The sequence below is a fragment of the Antedon bifida genome, chromosome 6 (assembly GCF_963402885.1).
Source record: "Antedon bifida chromosome 6, ecAntBifi1.1, whole genome shotgun sequence".
Lineage (NCBI taxonomy): Eukaryota > Metazoa > Echinodermata > Crinoidea > Comatulida > Antedonidae > Antedon > Antedon bifida.
The window spans coordinates 15,257,588-15,278,000 of NC_136231.1; the positions used below are offsets into that span (position 1 = coordinate 15,257,588).

The following is a 20,413-nucleotide window of genomic DNA, read 5'->3' on the forward strand; positions in this document are numbered from 1 at the left end:
TAATTTGCAGTCTCAACGACCATGTTACGTCACTGTATAAACTACGCAACCTCCTCTGTTGTGTACCGCCATGGCCTGATCTACAAATACCATGCCGGGCTGCCAAAAAATGTCTTTAGTCAACCATGCGGATCACGGGTTACTGCTAGTGTTTTGAATTAGAAATCATTTTAATATACTTGCTTCTATTATTACAATTAAAGGAAACTCCCAATGACTTCAGTGTCAGTGCATGATAAATTCATCACCATCCATCTAAAATTGTTTTTAAATGGTAAGATTCTAATGGTCTTTTCAAATTGCCTTTGAACCCAAACCATTCTGTTTGGTCATATAAAAGCCATGATAGGCCGTAACTCCTTTTCTATAAGTTTGTAACTTATTCAATACAAAATACACAAAATATTAATTTATTTTTGTATTTTTTATATTAGTTTTACAATACAATGCCTAATATTCTCGGATATCATTCATAATATCATTAGCTACTGTTACCACTAGAGGGCAGTATTCACTCTGCTCCTTAAAACAATCAAGTATAATCAATGCCGCATTTTTCAATACTTGATGGGAAACGCATGCTTTGGTCTATGGATGAAAAAAAAAGAAATATTTAATTGGTTAAATTTATATTTGTAAAAACATACACATTTTGATGACCCAAAGAAGACATAAAAAAAGAACAATAGAGTAGTTTCTGTGAGACACCTATTGCTCCATAACTATGAAACCAATAAGAGTACTGTATGTAGAGTGTATAAAGTACCAACAAACTCATATTAAGGTGACATATACAAAAACCAACAAAGTCACGTGTCCCCTTATTATTAGATGTGTCCCAAAGGGGCTTTACGGATAATGGTTTTCAGGTGAATAAACTACAGAGATCAATAATGACAATACTAGAATTGTACATATTATTTTGAAAGGTTGTCGATTACAGTACAACCTTCATTTTACGTACGGTACGGGACCGGAAGGCGTACGTAAAACAAGGGATTTGTAAAATCCAGGTTGACCCCAAATACATAGAGATCGTAGCTATAAAGGCTACCGTGTTTGCCTACTTTGTAGGCAAACACGGTAGTATGTACAGCATGCAGGTGGTCACTAGCTAGGCCTTGCCTAGACTATTCAGGCCAGGCTAGCAGGCCTAGCAAGATGTGAGGCCTAAATAGAAAAGTACAGTATATACAGTCTGTGCGTTTAAATAAAGTGTTATAAATAAAATATCAATGTTCGCTGCTGTAGGGGGAATGCACGTGTGTAGCTTGTCTCACACACAGCAGAATTCCTCACACAGCCATGGCTTTGTTTGTTGTTGTTAAATTGCGCCCTCAATGTAAGAAAATGATGACGTCATCGGTTATTTTAAGCGTACGTAAAATCCAGGGAACGTAAAATCAGGGTACGTAAAACACAGGTTCTACTGTACTTACAATCTGTGATTTCCTGATTAACTGCAGACGATTTTTGCATGTCATATCTGGGGTTTTCAATAGCACTACTATCAGATCCACTACATCAGTCTCAAACTTGTCTAAATCTTCCAGCCAAATACTTACATCAACACTATCTAAAAAGAAACAGTAAATATTAATACAGCAATAAACAGCAGAATCCATATAATGATAGTTTACACCTAGACAGGTATGGTTTTGGGAGAATTTTAAATTTTCTAGGAGTCGTGATAGTAGGAAACTGTACAGAGGTATGACATATTATAATTCTTCCATGCTATATCATAATCATTACCTTGATCATTAATAGACGCAGAAATTTGATGTTTTATAGAATTAGGAAGGCTATCATGATGCAGTACTGCTTTGATAACACTGCTAGCCTGAGGAGTAAACAATAAGTTGCCAATGTCTAGATCAACAAGTAGTTGACAGAAATCATCATTCCATTCACTCTTGGTAAGTTTTTCTTTGAGGTATGATGCAATCTATCAAAAAACAGAGTAAAATCAAAGCTGAATTCAAAGACAAAATAAGTAATAAAATGACTAAAGCAATGATAGTGTTAGTTTGTGTATCACTATCAGATCTATCTCTGCAGACTCATTGTAACATTTTGGGCCTAAAATATTGGATGAGGCCCATGCCAGCCACAGTGCAGCACCTAGATGAAAGACAAGGTGCTTAGATAGACCAGTACACGGAGAACTCCCTAGCCTACTATTCGATGTTTTATGGTTGTTTAGTAAGTTTGTTAAGTCATCAATCACGCTTTTAGATTTTTGCTGATGGACCTTTATCTTTTAATGTATTTTATTCTATTTTTTTAAATGATATTTTTATTTTCTCTTTGGATGAATAAAGTAATGAAATGAAAAATGCACTGGACCTCCAGTTAAATGCTTATATGAGAAAACTTGTTCTATCTATTACTGTACAACTATCTTACCATTTCTGCTGCTGTATTATTATACACAACTTCTTCAAATCCACAAACTTTAATTGCAAAGCAACCTTTACTTCTAGAATCATCATGAAGCATATGTCGTAAACGAGACTGCAATAGAAACATATCAAATTGCTGACGAAACATGAAAGACAATTGAAGAAGAAATTTTGAGAAGAACAGAAAGGGCAATGATAAGAAATATGTGTAGTGTTAAGCTGGCAGAAAGGAGGGCAGAAAGGAGGAACACAAAGGAGCCTATGGAACGTCTAAGTCTGAGTGGAACAATTGTGGAAGTTGTTATGAGGAGTAGCTTGAGATGGATGGGGCAAGACAAGATGAAGATGAACCAGTAAAGAGAGCTTGGCATTTAATAGTTGGAGGTAGAATTGAGAGGTCAAAGGTGAATTGGAAAGATATTAAGAAAAAAAGCAGGAAAGGTGAACATGATGCAATAACCTGCGACTTACAGCCTACTGGGCCGAATTGAAACAGGTGTGGATGATACATACCACAACTATCTACTCCACCTTCCGGTCGAGTGCTAGCTGCCACCAAATGGCGGCCGTTCATCTGTCCACAGCAACAGGGACTGAATGGACCAGCACACCGGGGTGACCACCTACTCTTCTGAAAGATGTATTGGGTTCTTTAAAGTGCACACGAGCCATGTGTACACTGGACCTCCAGTTTAAAGTCCTTATCCGAGAAGACTTGTTCTACCACCAGAACAATGGTCGAGGAGTGACTTCAACCTGTGCCGATTATATAGCTATGGTTTGTGACGGCGCCCATGTCTTAATCGCTCGGCCATTCGACTCAACGCAATGATGTTCAAGACAGGAAGAAGTGGAGAGATGGGGTAGCAGCCTGGAACGAGTAACAGTCAGTAACCCCTTGGAAATGGGAGAAAGCCGACTCAAATAACATATGATAATGAATTTGGATTTCTTTGATAAAATTGCAGATTGTTCCAAAGATAGGGTGCAACAAAAGAAAAATTGTGTCCACCGTATAGTAAGTCTTTTCAATTATTATAAGATTTCAATTATTTGTCAGAGGAATGAGATGGAATATATCAAAGAACAAGTAGGATGATATAAGATGGATCGGAAAATAATAATATAAAAAGCTTTATGTTAAAATAAGTATTTAGTAAGTATGAAGATAATTTGTTAGAGACACAACAATAACTTATAATTTATGTTAGATACTTATACTTATTAATTTATGTATACACAATTTTGTTTACAATGTACCTTTGCCCAATTAGATGCTCTAACTTGATGTTCAGATCTACATTCTAGTGTAGCTATTCTAGCAAGACATTCAACAACACTTTCACATAGCAATTCTAAAAAAGAAATTTTGAATGAAAATGAATAATGTGGATTTTATCATTACTTCCAATTACACTTTGTACGTAGTTGTTATTGACTGTCAAGAATCGATATCAACACTGTTGTTAGATACAGATTTTAAGTGTCCTTAAAGGTAAACACTATACTTACTATCTGATAGCAAACTATTATTTGAAGAAACAGGACCGAGTAATTTTCCAATCTGGACCAACTGTTTATCTAGATCATCTTTCTATAAAGAATTAGTAATAATTTAGGCCTTATTACAATACAAACACAAAAGTGATAGTTGTTACAACCGGAATCTTTTGTTTTAGAACCTGGAAACTGTAGAAGCATATACCCCCATTTTAAAACAATGGAGTATCAATCACTTTAAACAATTGTTTGAGTCAGAACAAAGAGACCTTTGTATGGTCAATCTTTAGTCTATATTTAGAAATATTAACGTAAAATACTCATACATTGCTTGAACTCGAGTCTCTAAGAAATGCAGAAACTATTTTTAGTATGTCTTTCAATTCTTTGTTGGTCTCAACAGATTTTGAAAGTTCTGCATCAATTGCAGTTGTCGATGACATACACTGTGCTTCTGTGTCATTTACTGTTAACAATTTGTTAATAAACTGAGCAATCCTTTGATATATATTATCTTCTGACATTACAAAATGATATGTTCCTAGATAGTAGAAGAAATAAAAATTGTAAAAATAAAATATTGTTGACAAATGTATAATATATTTTGAAATGTGCAGTAGCTCCAAGAATGATGTCGCCTCTCGTTGGGTGCAACAGTCAGTACTTTCAAAGCTGGACCTTTTAAGCTGGCCCGGAGGAAAGTCCCAGCCTGTTCCTCAGTCCAACGGTTCACCACCACACAGATAATCCCTCCAAGGAGTCTTCCCTCCAAATCTATCAGGGTGTATTATTGGTTTCTGGCACCAGAAGTTACTTCCAAACCTTTGTCGCATCATACTCCTCGGTCGAAGCGAAAACACCGGCTAACTCTGTAGCTAAATAAAACTACTGTACAATAATACAGTACTACTCGTGTCACTTAAATTTCTCAATTCTTTTAATCAATAAAAAATGATTTCGCTTTTATTCAATAGAATTAATAGACCAACACTAACAGTAAACACTAGCCAGTAAAGTAAGCCCGGAGCACCACCTAGGCTAGCCTAGGGCCTAGTAGGCCTAGCTCGCTACCCTCCTTCTAGAATATAATACTAATAGTCTAGGTCTGTCCTGATGATTTTTGTATGCTAGCTTTTTGGGATAACTAGAATTGAAAACAGAGTTTGTAAGGTAAGTAGGCTAGGCTAGGCCTAGCTAGGCTAGAACAAAACAAAAACATGTGTTTTAACTTTTGATACGCTGGAGGCGCTATTGTACTGTGTGCGCCACCACCGTTGATTTTTTTTGTTCATTATTTCCTTTGTGAAAATTAAAACGAGAGGCTAGAAAACATTTTGTGAGTCATTTCTAGATTCACTCTACTACATTTATTAATCAGTGTTCGTATTCATGAAGGTAAGTATTATATGTGTTTTGTATTTCTATGTGCATTGGCAATTTCTGAGTATTTAATTCGTTGTAACGAGAGAGAAAAAGAAGCCGGCCTGGCTGTCTGGCATGCTGTTTGTGTGGTGGGTCGTCGTTGTTCTTTCCATTCCATTGTCTCTTCAAATTACTGGTAGTAGGCCTAGCTAGGCTACTAGCCTAGGCCTAGACCTAAAGTGTTCTTTTAGTATTTTAACGTCCTTTTTACAAAGTGCTTTTTATGTAATATATTAAAAAAAATTAGATGTTACTTAAAGCGTGTGAAATGTGTTCTAATAGTAAAATAATTAAGGAAGGAAGCTTTTTAGTATAGTTTCAGTTAAACAGTAATCAGTACTAGGCCTAGTATCCTGCCTAGAGTAGTAATAATATTATTGTCTTTTTTGTTTGGCACTGTGTGACTGACTGAGAAGTGTAAGTGTTCTGCCGACAAAATTGGCTGCATAAATTTGTTACATTGATTTAATGGAAAAAAAAAAAGACATGGTACATTTATAGAAATAAAGTAATTTAAAGTCATCAACATTGTTTTATGTATGTTTTATTTATTTTAGACTGAACTGTAAAGCATGTCCGAGGATATGATGCCTGGGCAGAGCCCTATGCAAGGGCCAAGCCCAGGTCCAATGCCTAGCCCTGCTGGCTCAATGCAAGGGATGGCACAGTTACCTTCACCAATGCATAACCAAATGTCACAAGATTCAATGAGCTCTCAAGGAAATATGCCAAGTCAAGGATCCATGTCTGGGCAGAGCCCCATGTCTGGTCAAGGGCCAATTCAAAACCAAAATGCTGGCGTTTCAGGAACGATGCAAAGTCCCATGCATGGCCAAAATCAAATGCAGAACATGGGAGGTGGCCCAATGCCTGGACAAGGACAAATGCCTGGTTCCATGCAAGGACAAGGAAATATAATGGCAGGACAAAGTGGGCCATTAGCTGGACAAATGCAGGGAGCTGCTGGGCAAATGCAACAAGGGCCAGGTGGACCGATGCAAGGGCCAGGTGGCACAATGCAAGGACAAGGTGGACCAATGCAAGGACCTACTGGAGCTATGCAAGGACCTGGTGGACCAATGCAGGGGCCTGGAGGGCCAATGCAAGGACCCGGTGGACCAATGCAGGGGCCTGGAGGGCCAATGCAAGGACCTGGTGGACCAATGCAGGGGCCTGGAGGGCCAATGCAAGGACCTGGTGCACCTATGCAGGGTCCTGGTGCACCTATGCAGGGTCCTGGTGGGCCTATGCAGGGTCCTGGTGGATCAATGCAAGGTAGTGGTGGGCCCATGCAAGGAGCTGCAGGACCTATGCAGGGGCCAGGTGGGTCAATGCAAGGTCCAAATGGTGGACAAATGATGGGTCCTGGTGGTCCAATGTCTGGACCAGGTGGGTCTTTGCAAGGACCAATGGGGCCTATGCAAGGGCCAATGTCGAGTTCAAGTAGTGGAATGCAGAATAGTGGGATGGCACCAGGAAGACAAATGGGTATGTCAGGAATGATGCCACCACCCGGAGGACAACACCAAGGCCCTTCTTATGGACCCATGCAGTATAACAACCAAGGCAACTACAGTAAATTACAAAGGGTAACATTGAGTTTTACTTTTAAATTCCGAATAAATTTATTACTGTATATTTTAATGTTTTTCTGTTGAATTATTGCATAGTGATAATTTCAGGATTTGAAAACTTTTTGGATTTGGTAATTGTAATTCCTTCTTTTCTAGGCTCTTGAGTCAATGAAAGAGCATGGCATGCAGGATGATAGGCGATATGGTCAATTGATGGCACTTGCTAGGAGCAAACAACATCAAGGTATGTCTTTACTTAAAAGCACTCCTACAAACTACACAACCAGAACTGACATTATTTGTAATTATATTATTTTGCTAGGATTTAAGTTTAATTGTACTAATTTCTTATAGGTTATGGAGGACCTGTAGATGGTATGGGAGATAACGCCATGTCAGGACACCAACAACAGCAGCCCCCACCAGCAAGGCAATCTTTCTTACCTCAACAACTGCAACAGCTTAAAGCTCAGATCTTGGCTTATAAATTTCTAGCCCGCAACCAGCCAATGCCTGATTCTTTGAGATCAGCTGTTCAGGGGAAACATCAAATGCAAAGCCTTCAACGACCACCACCTGGTTAGTCCAGCGATTTTGTTTGTTTACTATATGGAAATATTTTTCTGTCCAATTGTTCACACATCATTTATCGGCCTAAAGTTCCTGTATACTGTTTCAGTCAAGAAAGAAGCATGAAAAAGCAGAGCGCTTTTATTAATTGTTAAATATGTATTGCCCCCCCCCCCCCAAAAACATGAAAAATGAGTAATAATAACTTAAAGAATTTGAATAAATAATAAAGAAATAATAAAGAAATAAGTAAGTTTCCACTCCAAAAGACAAAACAAACTGTTAATTTGACTATTTTTTGCTTTAAATTACAGTTTATTCATGTAACTATTTATGGTCAAAGTTAATAACTATTATCTGACATTAGAATGGCATATTCAACAAATACATAAAAAGAAATCTTTTTCAGGGGAACAATATATCTTTGGAAATAATGCTGTGAGTTATTTTGTGTACGTTTCTTTGTGTTTATGATTATTAAAGTTAATATCTTTTTTGTTTTTGCAGGAATGGGAGGACCTCCTCCTCAAGCGACACAACAACCACCACCAGCGAGTTCAAGTCAGAATAGTGCCAGGACACCTACTCCACCAGCGTCACAGGTACCACCCTGGATGCCAAAGGGTCCACCAACTCCAAGACAACAATCATCCCCAGCACCCAAGTCAGGCCCGCCACCTGCTCACCCTATCCAACCACCAAAGACCCCACAAGGAGCACAAAAGTCAGACCAGAAACCACAGAATTTGACAACAGTGATGCTAATGCAACCTAAACAGAATAGATTGGTACCTGTCGCCAAACCCCAGGGCATTGACCCACTCACCATACTGCATGAGCGTGAAAATAGGTAAGAAACTTAAAATTTACTTGTAAATGTCATCATCAATTTTTTGATTGTGTAATGTTTATCATTTGAAGGAATACCTGTTTCCCTCTACTTCTTTTAAATGCCCCTTTGAACAACCTCTATTTTTAGTTTACTAATTAAAGATATATTTTTGATACTTATTTTCAAACTTTTAGTTCAGTTCATAATTATAATACCAGAAATAAATTTGATTATGCTTATGATTGTTTTAATACTGAGGTTGGCAAGCATGATATAACTTTTCAAGGACCCAAAATTTGGAATTCTTTACCAGATGAAATTAAAATTATTAATTTTATATCTTCATTTAAGTTCAAACTACATGAATACCTTGTTTCTACTATTATTGTTTAAGTTGATCATATATCTGTCTTAAGTTAAATAATAACTGCATTTGTTAAGTTAAATGTCTTTTTGTTCATTATCATATATTATATATATTTCTTACCTTACCTTATTTTTAATTATGTTACCTGGACCCCACATTTTAAAGCTTAAGCTTCCAGTGGGGTACCCCTTTTTCTCATTTATTATTCTATTATTTCTAGAAAATGTTAACTGTTTTTTGTTTTTATTTGAGAAATAAAAATTATTGATTGATTGATTGATTGATTGATATATTGTCCCCCTTAAAATTTTTTTTTTTAAATATGCCATTTTAATGTCACACAATAGTTATTCACTAAAATAACCAAAATGACCAAAAATTAGATAGACTAGATTTGAACTCGTCACTTTGACGAGTTATCCGCACAACAACGCTACGTGCACGTACGCTAAAGAATGCGAACAGAAAAAGATTACACTTATTACTCGATGATAACGGTCTTCCTGAAGCGCTAGTAGTTGATTGTTAATTAGTAGTAGTTAATTGATATATATTTTTGCGTCACTCGAGTAAATTAAAACAAGATTTCTGCTCAGAGGCCTACTTAATTGTACAGGCGAGTAGTTGGAAATCGCGATATCTGTAAATGTACATGCATTAGTTATATTTAAAAACAAACTGCGCATGTGTATAGCTGCTGATCCGTCCGGGCGTGAATATCGTGCAATAACAAACATGCTGCATGAAAATTTCCGACATGGCCTATGTTCGTTTATGGCATGTGTTAAGATGTTTTTGTGACGGAGAAAAATTAAAACATTCAACATGTGAGTGAATAAGAAGCAAATAAAACACAAACAAAGCTATTTATTATTTCATATTGTTTGAGATGATAGAGGCCTGACGCTAACCATACATTACATGACTCGGCCGTGGCGACTGGTATCGCGTCAGGCCAGTGTGAGGCTGCAGTAGATAGGTCTAACATTTTGCATGCGGTCATGTTTTATTTGTACCTTTAATCACAAATTGTGCATGAATAAAAGATAAAAACAAGACAACAACCTACACGTTTATTTGATATCCATTTGATGTATCTACTGACAAAAAAAATCTGCGACCTTTTGCAAATTTTGCGAAAGCAGATTTGACCTTAACGTGAGCGTAGTAATAGATTTAAAATAGGCATATTTTTTCATAAATTCTGATGTTTTTCAAAAATAGGAGGTGCACAACTTCACATAAATGTCGATATGTTGACAAAGTTACGAAATTTTATGTTTACACATTTTAGAGAAACGCGACGCACAAAAATAGGGTGGAAAGAAAGAAGAATACAGAAAAAAAATCACAAGGAGTTATCTGCCAAGGTGCAGATAAGTAAAAAATTTATTCACCCACAAAAACTGTAATTTAAAGTAAAAAATAATCAAGTTGGCTGCAGGGAATGGTTTTTTGGTTGAATTTACCTGTTTATTTTTTTCGTTTTATAAGTGAAAACATAATTTTTGTTTGTTTTTTTTCCTTTGGAAGTGATTAATTTTATTAAAACTACAAAATGGCCTATTCAAAGTCTGTTTTTGTGGGTCAAATCATCTTTAAATGCATCTTTTACTTTCAGAATCTCTTCTCGTATCGCTTATCGTGTCCAACAACTTCAGAATTTGCCAGGCTCTTTGCCAGATGACCTAAAGGTCAAGGCTACTATTGAACTTAAAGCTCTTCGATTACTCAACTTTCAACGACAGGTAATAGATTTTTAAAATTTCAATAACAGATACCTAAACTAAAAATTTGACAAATGTATATTATCTTCTAGTAAGTAAGTAACAATTTCTGATTCAATTTCAGCTACGGCAAGAAGTATCATCATGTATGAGAAAGGACACAACATTAGAAACTGCATTGAATTCTAAAGTTTATAAACGAACTAAGCGTCAAACATTACGTGAGGCAAGATTGACCGAGAAACTTGAAAAGCAACAAAAAATGGAACTAGAACGCAAGAAAAGACAAAAACATCAGGTATTAATTTAGTTTTAAACTTAAATAATAGAATCATAAATAACAAATAAATTGATAGAATTTAAAAAATATATGAATGTTTGTGAAATTGCATTATAAATTTTTAATTTCGTTTTAGGAATACTTGGGCAGCATTCTGCAACATGCAAAAGATTTTCGTGATTTCCACCGTAGTGTTCAGAGTAAAATCGGCAAGATTACAAAAGCGATTGCCACGTATCATGCGAACACTGAACGTGAACAGAAGAAAGAAACTGAGAGGATGGAAAAAGAAAGAATGCGCAGACTCATGGTAGGTTGATTGACTTTGAGATTGTTAGAAACAGATTTAAGGATTCGAGTACTGTATTACAAAACTACAAAAAGTAACCAAAAGCTAAATGAATTGCATTGTGAAAATATCATTAGCATTATAACCATTATAATATAAACCATTTTAAAAAAACATTGAATAAAAGATAAAATGCAAATACATTATTTACAATTTAAAATTAATCCAATTGCATCACATAATATCCAAGTAAAAAATTACAATTTATAAAAAGAAATCTATTTAAAAAGAATGAAATAATACAGTGCAATCTATATTAAAAGTTTTTTTATGAATTGACCTATTGACCTAAATTAATTGACCTATTGACCTCAATTAATTAACCTATTTCTTAGGCTGAAGATGAAGAAGGTTACAGAAAACTCATTGATGAAAAGAAAGACAAACGTCTTCATTTCTTGCTCAGTCAAACAGATCAGTACATTGCGAACCTGACAGATCTTGTTAGACAACATCAAGAATCGATGAAAAAGAAGAAAAAATTTAAGAAGAAAAAAAAGAAGAGACCAGAAACGACAATGGATGGGGTTAGTATAAACATAGTAATACTAACCTTAATATAATAAAAACCTACTGTTAAATATAAAGTTCATAATGCATCATTAAAAACCCGGAATATATTTTCCAGCCCTGGAAAGTAATTAGGCACATAGCAGTGATCTACTCTCCCTGTTCGCATATAAACAAAGAGGAGTCTGAGAGCTTCATCTGCTGATTATCAAAACAGCCCAGTCAAATACGCCTACTGCTTTAGTTACAAAGTCATGAAACGAAAATTGTAATTATATTTTTTTTTAAATGTGGTTTATTCAATAATTTGCCTTTCAATTGAAATATAAACATTACTATTTTTAGGTGGATGATGAAAACAGCCAGAGTAGTGATTTAATAGTAAAAGTAGTAGAAACAGCTACCGGCAAGATAATAAGTGGTCCAGATGCCCCTAGAGCCAGTCAGCTTGATGCATGGCTAGAAATGCATCCAGGATACGAAGTAGCTCCACGTGATGATGACTCATCTTATGACAGCTCTGATGAGGTTTGTTTCCTTTTTTATATTAAGTAGCTTTTGTTTTCATGACGCACCACTTGAATACACAGCTGTCAAGGAAAAAGTCATTCATATGTTTCTGAGCCTGCGCAGAATGACTTTATTACTTGACTGCTTCACACTAGGACGGTAATAATTGACGATATATAGATAAACATACATGTTTCTTATATAAAACAAAAGAAACTAGAAAGCCACTCCGAGAATGCATACCTCTGCCTACTGTAAAATTCGTCTACATAAAATTTATCCGTTTACAGGGCGAGTATCATACCACTAGACCACAGAGCCATATATGGTATTATCACAGATTTTTACCCACCAGATACATTCTCTCATACAACAAACGCCCTCACAATCAGTGGAGGCTTAACTAGTCAGAATAAATTCCAACTTTAGTTAGTTAGTCCCTAAATTGTATGCCTGCACACCAGAGATCAAATTGATATGCCCTCATCTTTCAGTATTTTATTCACAAAGCAGGATCTCCGAAGAGATACTTTTATATATATAAACACAGGCAAAGAACATTAATTCTAAACCGCCCGGTGATATACTGAAATTTAATTAATTAATTTGAAACGATAAGATGATGAAATCTGTTAGAATGAGAAATAGTCGCACCAACCGAGATTCGAACCCGTAACCTTCTGCTAAATGCAATTTCAGTTTACTTGTTACTTTAAGACTGCTTGCCGGCTTTTGAAAATGCTGTCCAGGTCTGAAAATAATACTAAAAAGTGGTCCAGAATTGGGACCGTGGTCAGAATTGCCTCCAAAATTTAATGAAATGGTCCACATATCTATCTGTATAATGCATTTTGGTAACGATCTTGTAATTACTTTTTGAGTAATCCTGCTAACTAACAGACAACAGCCACATGCAATCGATTACATATACCTACTTGGCGGCTTCCTATAGCGTTTTCATAGATTTGTGCATTTATTTCTTTTTCAATCAATAAACAACCATTTGTAATTACACAAATTTCATTTTTTAAAAATCATGATTTGTGATGAATTTTGTGCTAGTTTGAGACTAGATATGTATTAGGTTTATTTTACTCATTTTGGGGCATCAATGTCACTAGCGTTAAAGTCTACACTATGAAACTGTATGTGACAAAAAAAAATGTGATGTGCACATACAGTATATGGACACGATGATGTCATATCGCTACCATATTTGGACACATTTTTTTGTCAAACTAATTTTATAGTGTAGACAGAGCTTAACTGATGAAATATATGATTTATAGGATGACGATGATGATGACGGCGATGATGAAGAGGAAGAAATTATTCAAGAACATGTTAGAGAGGAGTTCCATGGTGACGAGCCGTAAGTATTTCCACTGACTGAAACTTTTATTCCTATTAGCAACTTAAAGAATAATTACACTGATATTTGACTATATAAAAGTGTATCCATAACATTGTATTTAAATAATGAATGTTTATGAGTTAATAGTCAAGATGGACTGGTTTGATTTAATAATGCAGATCTGATTTTAATAGACCAGTCCTCTACAGTCCAGTCCAACTTTTTACTTATATTATTATAACATTCTAACCAAATACAAATAATTAATTTGTTTCATAGCACACCTTTTGTTCTAAAGTAAACTTTATTCAGTTCACTGCCTTGAACCAAATGTTAAGCTACACTATCAAACTTTATGTGACAACAAAATGTGATGTGCCCATATATGGACATGATGATGTCATATCAACATGATGATGTCATATCATAACCATATTTAAGTATATAACATATACATGTTTACCTATATACATATTTGGGCACATCACACTTTTTTTGTCAAACTAGTTTGATAGGCTAGGCAGAGCTTTAAAGGTTAGCCCATTAAAAAATATGGCAATCAAAATTCTGCTCTTTTTCATCGTGCATTTTTGTTGATATTTTTTAGGGAGAATCCAATGGAAGATGATGAGTACAAGGGACGTAACTACTACACTAGTGCTCACACTGTTTCTGAGAGAGTAGATACACAACCTGAAATGATGGTAAATGGAACACTTAAAGAGTACCAGGTAATTACTACCAACATTATTTTGGATTACTTGCATACTAATTTTATGCTATTTTGATTATTGTTTTATTTGTAGATAGATCCCCTATGAAGGTGACCTGATTGTCACCTAATTGGGGTGTCCCCTGAACATGGATGTTCCAAATAAGGGGTTCCAATTTACCTTTTTTGCTATAACCTATAATATTCAAGTAAATTTTCTTTTGGATGAACCTTTTTACTAATATAACCTATAATATAGTCAATGTGACCATTTGATATAATCAAATTATTTTATTTTCAGATTAAGGGCCTGGAATGGATGGTGTCCTTATACAATAACAACTTGAACGGTATCTTAGCTGATGAGATGGGCTTAGGCAAGACAATCCAGACAATTGCTCTTTGTTGTCATCTCATTGAAAAGAAACGTGTCCATGGACCATTTCTTATCATCGTTCCCCTATCGTAAGTCTATTAACTCTTTGGAGATGTGGCCCGTATCCCATACAGGGTATTTTACTGTCGACTTTTTGGGGTCACTGAATTGCACTTTTTGAGCATTTGACCTTTTACCTAGGTCAAAAAAAAAATGAAATTTTTTGGAAGGCCGAAATATTTCACATAACAATAAAACCAACAATTGCAGAAAGTTACAGTCATAAAGATATATTTTGTATTTTTCCTAAACCTATTAAAAATACCTTATTTAGCCTCAGTCACTTGGGTATAATAAACCTCCCGTCTTCAAAGGGTTAATAATAGAAAGCACACTAACATGTCAAGGAAGGAGCTAGATTTTTAAAACATTTAAGATGTATTGTTCCCAAAAAAACATGAAAAATGAAGAATAATAAAATCATGTCGGCAGAAAAAAACCATTTTTTCACATACAAAAAGCCAAAACAAACCTTAAATTGGCAGCCAATTTGGCAATTTTTTTGCATTACATTTCAGTTTTTTCAGGTAAATAATAATTTTTTTTCAATACAATTTTTGGTCAAAGTGAATAACTTCATCAAAATGGCTTATTCAACAAAAAAATTGGATAAAATTATTTTTTCAGAGGGACAATGTATCTTTAAGAAGTATTTAATTTAGTATTTAAGAATATTTGATATGATTCTTTTGCAGTACTTTGTCAAATTGGACTTTGGAATTTGATAAATGGGCACCAACCTGTATAAAGGTTATATACAAGGGTTCGCCGACTAATCGCCGTCTCTTGGGTCAACAGTTGAGAACTACCAAGTTCAATGCACTGTTGACCACGTATGAATATGTAATGAAGGACCGTTCGATGCTAGCTAAGGTATTTTAATATTTTGTAATATAGGTACCAAAAAACTAGGTAAAATTCAGCAAAACTGATAAAACTGGATCAGATTTCTGATTGAATAATGTATTATATGCATTATAATTATATGTATTATATGCAGTGTAGTGATTTACACAAATAAATAAAATGTATACACAGTACCTAGAGAAAATGTACTATTATTACAAATTAGTGAACTTTACTTGGAATATTGTCTATTTTCTAATACATTTAGATACGTTGGAAATATATGATTGTGGATGAAGGGCACAGAATGAAAAATCACCATTGTAAGCTTACTCAAGTTCTGAACACCCATTACATTGCTCCACATCGTATCCTTCTCACTGGAACACCCCTACAGGTAAATGAAATATTGTAACCGTAAAACATTTAGATCAAATGTTTGTGACCATCTGATCTAGTTATGTACCAGCACGTATGAGCTCTCACTCAAACATTTGTATTTAAACTACAGATATTTTTCATAATTGTGTTGTGTTTTTGTTACTCAAATTTGCAAATCACGGGCAGTTTCTCTATGCCTGAAAATGTACATAATATATTTATTGTTTTCTAATTTCTGTTTAACTCATGCTATTAGGTTGCTCTGCTTATTTGAGAGGAAATTAATAAATAAAATTATTGAAAATGCCAACTTGGAATTCACACAGTACAGTTTTGTAGATTGTATGTAAATATGACATAGTGTATTGTTTTATTATGTGCCAGATTTGTTTTTTCAAATATTTAGAATAAACTGCCAGAATTGTGGGCTCTTTTGAACTTCCTGTTACCGAGTATCTTCAAATCTTGTACTACATTTGATCAATGGTTCAATGCACCCTTTGCAATGACAGGTGAAAAGGTTAGTGATATTTCACAAATATAACATGGCTTGTTTATTTACATACTTGTTTGTTACTATCAAGTTGTTTAGAGATTTGAATGGCAAATTAACACTACTAACTACTAGTTTGACAAAAATAGTGTGATGTGCTGAAATATGATAGTGATATGCCCAAATATGGTAGTGATATGACACCATCATGTCCATATATGGGCACATCACATTTTTTTGTCGCATAAAGTTTGATAGTGTAGACAGAGCTTTAAGAAAGTTTCGCCCCTGAAGATGGGAGTATGTAGTAGTAGCATAATAATTGAAACTTCAAGACATCAACTTTACTGTATTTCCTTTGACATTGTGTTCTGCAAACCTTTATTTACTGGTTATTCTGTATTAGATAATAATCATTACTAATATTAATTATAAGAAACAAAATAATTACAGTAACATGCAACATTATGAAAAGAGTACCTATTGTATGTGGCATAGAATAGAAATAGGCCTACCTATTTCAGTACTTACTCATCACCATATAACCTTTTTTCCAAAGGTTGAACTAAATGAAGAAGAAACTATTTTGATTATTCGTCGTCTTCACAAAGTCCTTCGTCCGTTCTTGCTACGTCGCTTAAAGAAGGAAGTTGAGGGTCAGTTACCAGAGAAGGTAAGGATTTGAGATAATGGCATCAATAATCATTGATATTTTTATCACTATTCTTTCAAAAACATGTCTTATTGTTAATCTAAAAGTGTAGACCTACTGTAACTGGGTCTAGACCTAGTCTAGCCAGGTGTCCATGCACTTATGGCCCATGCAATGCGTTTTGTGCATCTAAGGATTTGAGATAAAGTCTAAGATTTTTAATCTATAATATATATATTGTGTAAGAGAGTATGAATATGAATTAGTGCTGGTATTGTTTGTACAGGTATTGAAAGTTTAAATTCTAGACTCAATGAATTTTATATTGACTATATCCACAGTAGCTAGAATAGAACATGTGTTCGTTTTGATTGAAATATATTAGTTTGTAAAATGTCAAATACAACTCGCCATGAATGAAAATTCACTCTCACTAGGACAGCAGGGATGTAATTGTGCAGAGCGTAGCTGGGCAGGCCCGCCCTACCTAAAAGCCTCGCACCCAGTCTAAATCTAATTTCAAGGCATCAAACGATACCGATCTGCCCGCCCAAAATTATTCTGTTTCTGCCGATATATTTAACTTCATTTAATTTTCCACTAATTCTAAATATAGTATCAGAACGTTCAGTCGATCGCTCAAAAGGACTGCCGACAGAGAAGACTAATACAGACATAAATTTTTTGGTCACATGGAATGAAACGCTATACTCTGTTGTTGACATACCCCAACTTCACATATTTGTAGTCGATAACCTCACCACGCGCGTGAAGGCGGTGGATGCATGATGCAGCAGCATATGCATGCTAAACAAAAGATGTACAGTACCTAGATTTTGTGTCACATGACACGAAACTCCAAATTATGGTCGGGCCTTTTTGTTTACACATGTCATATGTTAAATCTTAACATAATAATAATATAATAAAGAATGATATTTTGCATATATTTTCTTAATGTTCCTAGCCTAGGCATCGGTGTTTTTATAATTCGCTAACCTAAAGGTAGGATTAAATCATTTTGAGTGTAGGCTGCCTAGGCCTAGCCTCTTAGGTTTGAGTCTTATGTCAATAATGAGACCCACGCCGTCGTCTCGTCGGCGAACATCTGGCCGGCCAAATCAGGCTAACCGGTAGAATTTTAATTAGCAAAAAATACATTGTGTGTGTGCGCGCATTGTCCATGCTTCTAAAAAGGCGATGACAGTGAACTTTATTACTTTACGAACCACCCTATGATCGACGTGTAATGTGTGTAAACATTGTTTGTAGTACGTTGCCGACTACGATTCGTACATATAGGCCTGGTACGTTCAGAACAATGACATTAGGCCTAGTTGCAACTCTTGCAAATCCTGCATTGGTGACATGTAAGGTGTGTGAAGCTGTGATATTTATTAACAACATCAACAATATAAAGTGAATACTAGACCCCTACTATTGTTATACTAGGCCTATTATTGAATAAAATTCTTTAATTAAAAAGAGGCTATTTTTATTTGTTTACTGAATACTGCCAAGGCCACATACAACAAAAATATAGTTATTTAACAAAATGTTAATAATGAGCTTCCCCACCCCGATCTCTTCCCCCCCCCCCCCACACACACACACACAAAAAAACCCTGTCAATGATCCGATTTAGCCACCCTCAGATTTCTGTAGCTACATCCCTGAACAGTATAATAGATTTTTACTGTTTTTCATATAAAATTGGGCTATTTTAGTTGTTTGAGATTTATATTTTATTTTAATTAATTTTTTCATTGAATGTGATATTAAACTTGAGTTATATAAAGTGCAATTTTTTTTTTTGTATGTATTTAAATTTTTTATTGTCTTTAAATGTAGAATTCTGATAATAATTTGTTCGAGGCAAAAATCAATCTTTAGTAAAGAGACTGGGAAGTTAGTAAAGATCATCATTTCAGTTTTGTATTCTGCAAACCTGTAAATGTAATTTATGGAAATAAAAGATCTTAAATATTGCTGGTTATTTACTATAAATATTTGTATCATTCTATTTGTTTAGGTTGAGTACATTATCAAGTGTGACATGTCAGCATTGCAACGTCTGTTGTATCGCCACATGCAAGCCAAGGGTGTGCTCCTAACCGATGGATCTGAGAAGGGAAAACATGTAAGTTGTCAGCCTAGTGTTAAGATTCCTTATTGTCCATATATGGAAAATACATTTCTTTTTTGTTGCTGAATATAGAGTAGAACACTTCCTTTCAGACATCCCCTATTAAGGGTCACTTTCCTATGAAATGAACAATAACAATAAAGCCAACCGTTAGTCAGGGATCTCCCTATACAGCTCTGTATGTGATGTGCCCATATATGGATAAATTCAAGATGCAATTTATTGTCACATAATATTTCATACATGAATATTGTTTTCCTGAGCTTAGAAACATAGATACAATACGATTTAAAACACAATATAAAAACGTAACGTTTTGTAAAAATAATACATATATATTACTTTAAAAACATTAAACCAGGTCATTCCTTGTCTTAAATGTACGTTACGTTTATCCCAAAGATTACATACTTTGATGTAGTTTGATAGTGTAGACAGAGCTAACCAACTTAAGGTGACACTTTGTTAGGTCCTGAAGGTGTCCCACCTTTTTAATTTGCACTTTCAACATTAATTCATTTTGTGCATTTTACATTATCTGTTTCTAGTTCAGGACTTAGAGGCAACCTGCATGTTGCGCTATTGCGCTCGAGTGGCTTCCATGCATGCGGCTTTTGGCCTTAATGGAAGTCCCCCTGGTCCTTTTGTATATTTTTTGCTTTGTATTTTTTTTTCTTTTGGATCAAATAAACTGATTTGTGACTTTGTGACTTGTGTGACTATTAAATTGAACATTATTATTAGTATGTGTAGATGTTTGTGGCAGTAAATTTATTATGTTTTTTCACTCTATTTTCTGCAGGGTAAAGGAGGCACTAAACTGTTAATGAACACCATCATGCAGCTACGCAAGATCTGCAATCATCCTTTTATGTTCCAGCATATTGAGGTAAGTTAATCTTTTCAGGTCAATCGTCAGTACTAATTACAAAACCCCTTCTTGTGACACACATATTCAGGCTACAACCAGATTGAGGTGCCACTTTCCTGTGAAACAAAGGAAAATATATGTTTTAACCATACGGTCAATCCCCATTCAGAGTCCCTATTAAGAGGAAACCTTGTTGAGTTCCAAAGGTGCCCCCTTAATAGAGGTTATACTGTATATTGTGATTGATTAAATAAATAATATAGCAATTGATCAATAACCAATAGATCATTTGATCAATCAAGCAAATTAATCAAATCAACTACTTTTTCACTGTACTAAAGATTGTTTTCATTCATTCATTCATCAGTGAAAAATTACTTCCATTTATTGTCATTTGCCTATAAAATATAAATAGAAATTATGTTTGCTCTGAGATATACAAAAACAGATAAATGAAAATTAAAAAAAACAATTAC

The 20,413-nt window shown here is 34.9% G+C and overlaps 2 protein-coding genes across 4 annotated transcripts in view; one reads left to right on the forward strand and one right to left on the reverse strand.

The window, feature by feature from the left end:
- Positions 1–394: 394 nt before the first annotated feature.
- LOC144845472 (uncharacterized) overlaps positions 395–20,413 on the reverse strand; it is a 63,405-nt gene continuing 43,386 nt past the window's right edge. Inside the window, exons 2-9 of one of the 3 annotated variants that reach the window (XM_078702843.1) lie at positions 4,901–5,084; positions 4,232–4,446; positions 3,918–3,999; positions 3,666–3,760; positions 2,410–2,517; positions 1,756–1,948; positions 1,440–1,576; positions 395–588 (exon numbers count right to left, since the gene is read on the reverse strand). In XM_078702843.1, the coding sequence (XP_078558969.1) occupies positions 451–588; positions 1,440–1,576; positions 1,756–1,948; positions 2,410–2,517; positions 3,666–3,760; positions 3,918–3,999; positions 4,232–4,429 (951 nt within the window). In that variant the 5' untranslated portion in view covers positions 4,430–4,446; positions 4,901–5,084 and the 3' untranslated portion in view covers positions 395–450. Of the gene's footprint in view, positions 589–1,439; positions 1,577–1,755; positions 1,949–2,409; positions 2,518–3,665; positions 3,761–3,917; positions 4,000–4,231; positions 4,447–4,727; positions 4,873–4,900; positions 5,085–5,134; positions 5,156–20,413 lie in introns of those variants that run through there. The other 2 variants (XM_078702845.1, XM_078702844.1) reach the window with 2 other exon arrangements.
- LOC144845412 (SWI/SNF-related matrix-associated actin-dependent regulator of chromatin subfamily A member 2-like) overlaps positions 5,195–20,413 on the forward strand; it is a 29,921-nt gene continuing 14,702 nt past the window's right edge. The window contains exons 1-19 of the mRNA XM_078702721.1: positions 5,195–5,300; positions 5,885–6,916; positions 7,058–7,145; positions 7,256–7,480; positions 7,979–8,321; positions 10,292–10,418; positions 10,522–10,695; positions 10,814–10,987; positions 11,362–11,553; positions 11,882–12,064; positions 13,336–13,418; positions 14,008–14,131; positions 14,414–14,577; positions 15,244–15,421; positions 15,663–15,791; positions 16,182–16,295; positions 16,828–16,941; positions 18,953–19,060; positions 19,869–19,955. Of these exons, the coding sequence (XP_078558847.1) occupies positions 5,900–6,916; positions 7,058–7,145; positions 7,256–7,480; positions 7,979–8,321; positions 10,292–10,418; positions 10,522–10,695; positions 10,814–10,987; positions 11,362–11,553; positions 11,882–12,064; positions 13,336–13,418; positions 14,008–14,131; positions 14,414–14,577; positions 15,244–15,421; positions 15,663–15,791; positions 16,182–16,295; positions 16,828–16,941; positions 18,953–19,060; positions 19,869–19,955 (3,624 nt within the window). The 5' untranslated portion in view covers positions 5,195–5,300; positions 5,885–5,899. The remainder of the gene's footprint in view (positions 5,301–5,884; positions 6,917–7,057; positions 7,146–7,255; positions 7,481–7,978; positions 8,322–10,291; positions 10,419–10,521; positions 10,696–10,813; positions 10,988–11,361; positions 11,554–11,881; positions 12,065–13,335; positions 13,419–14,007; positions 14,132–14,413; positions 14,578–15,243; positions 15,422–15,662; positions 15,792–16,181; positions 16,296–16,827; positions 16,942–18,952; positions 19,061–19,868; positions 19,956–20,413) is intronic.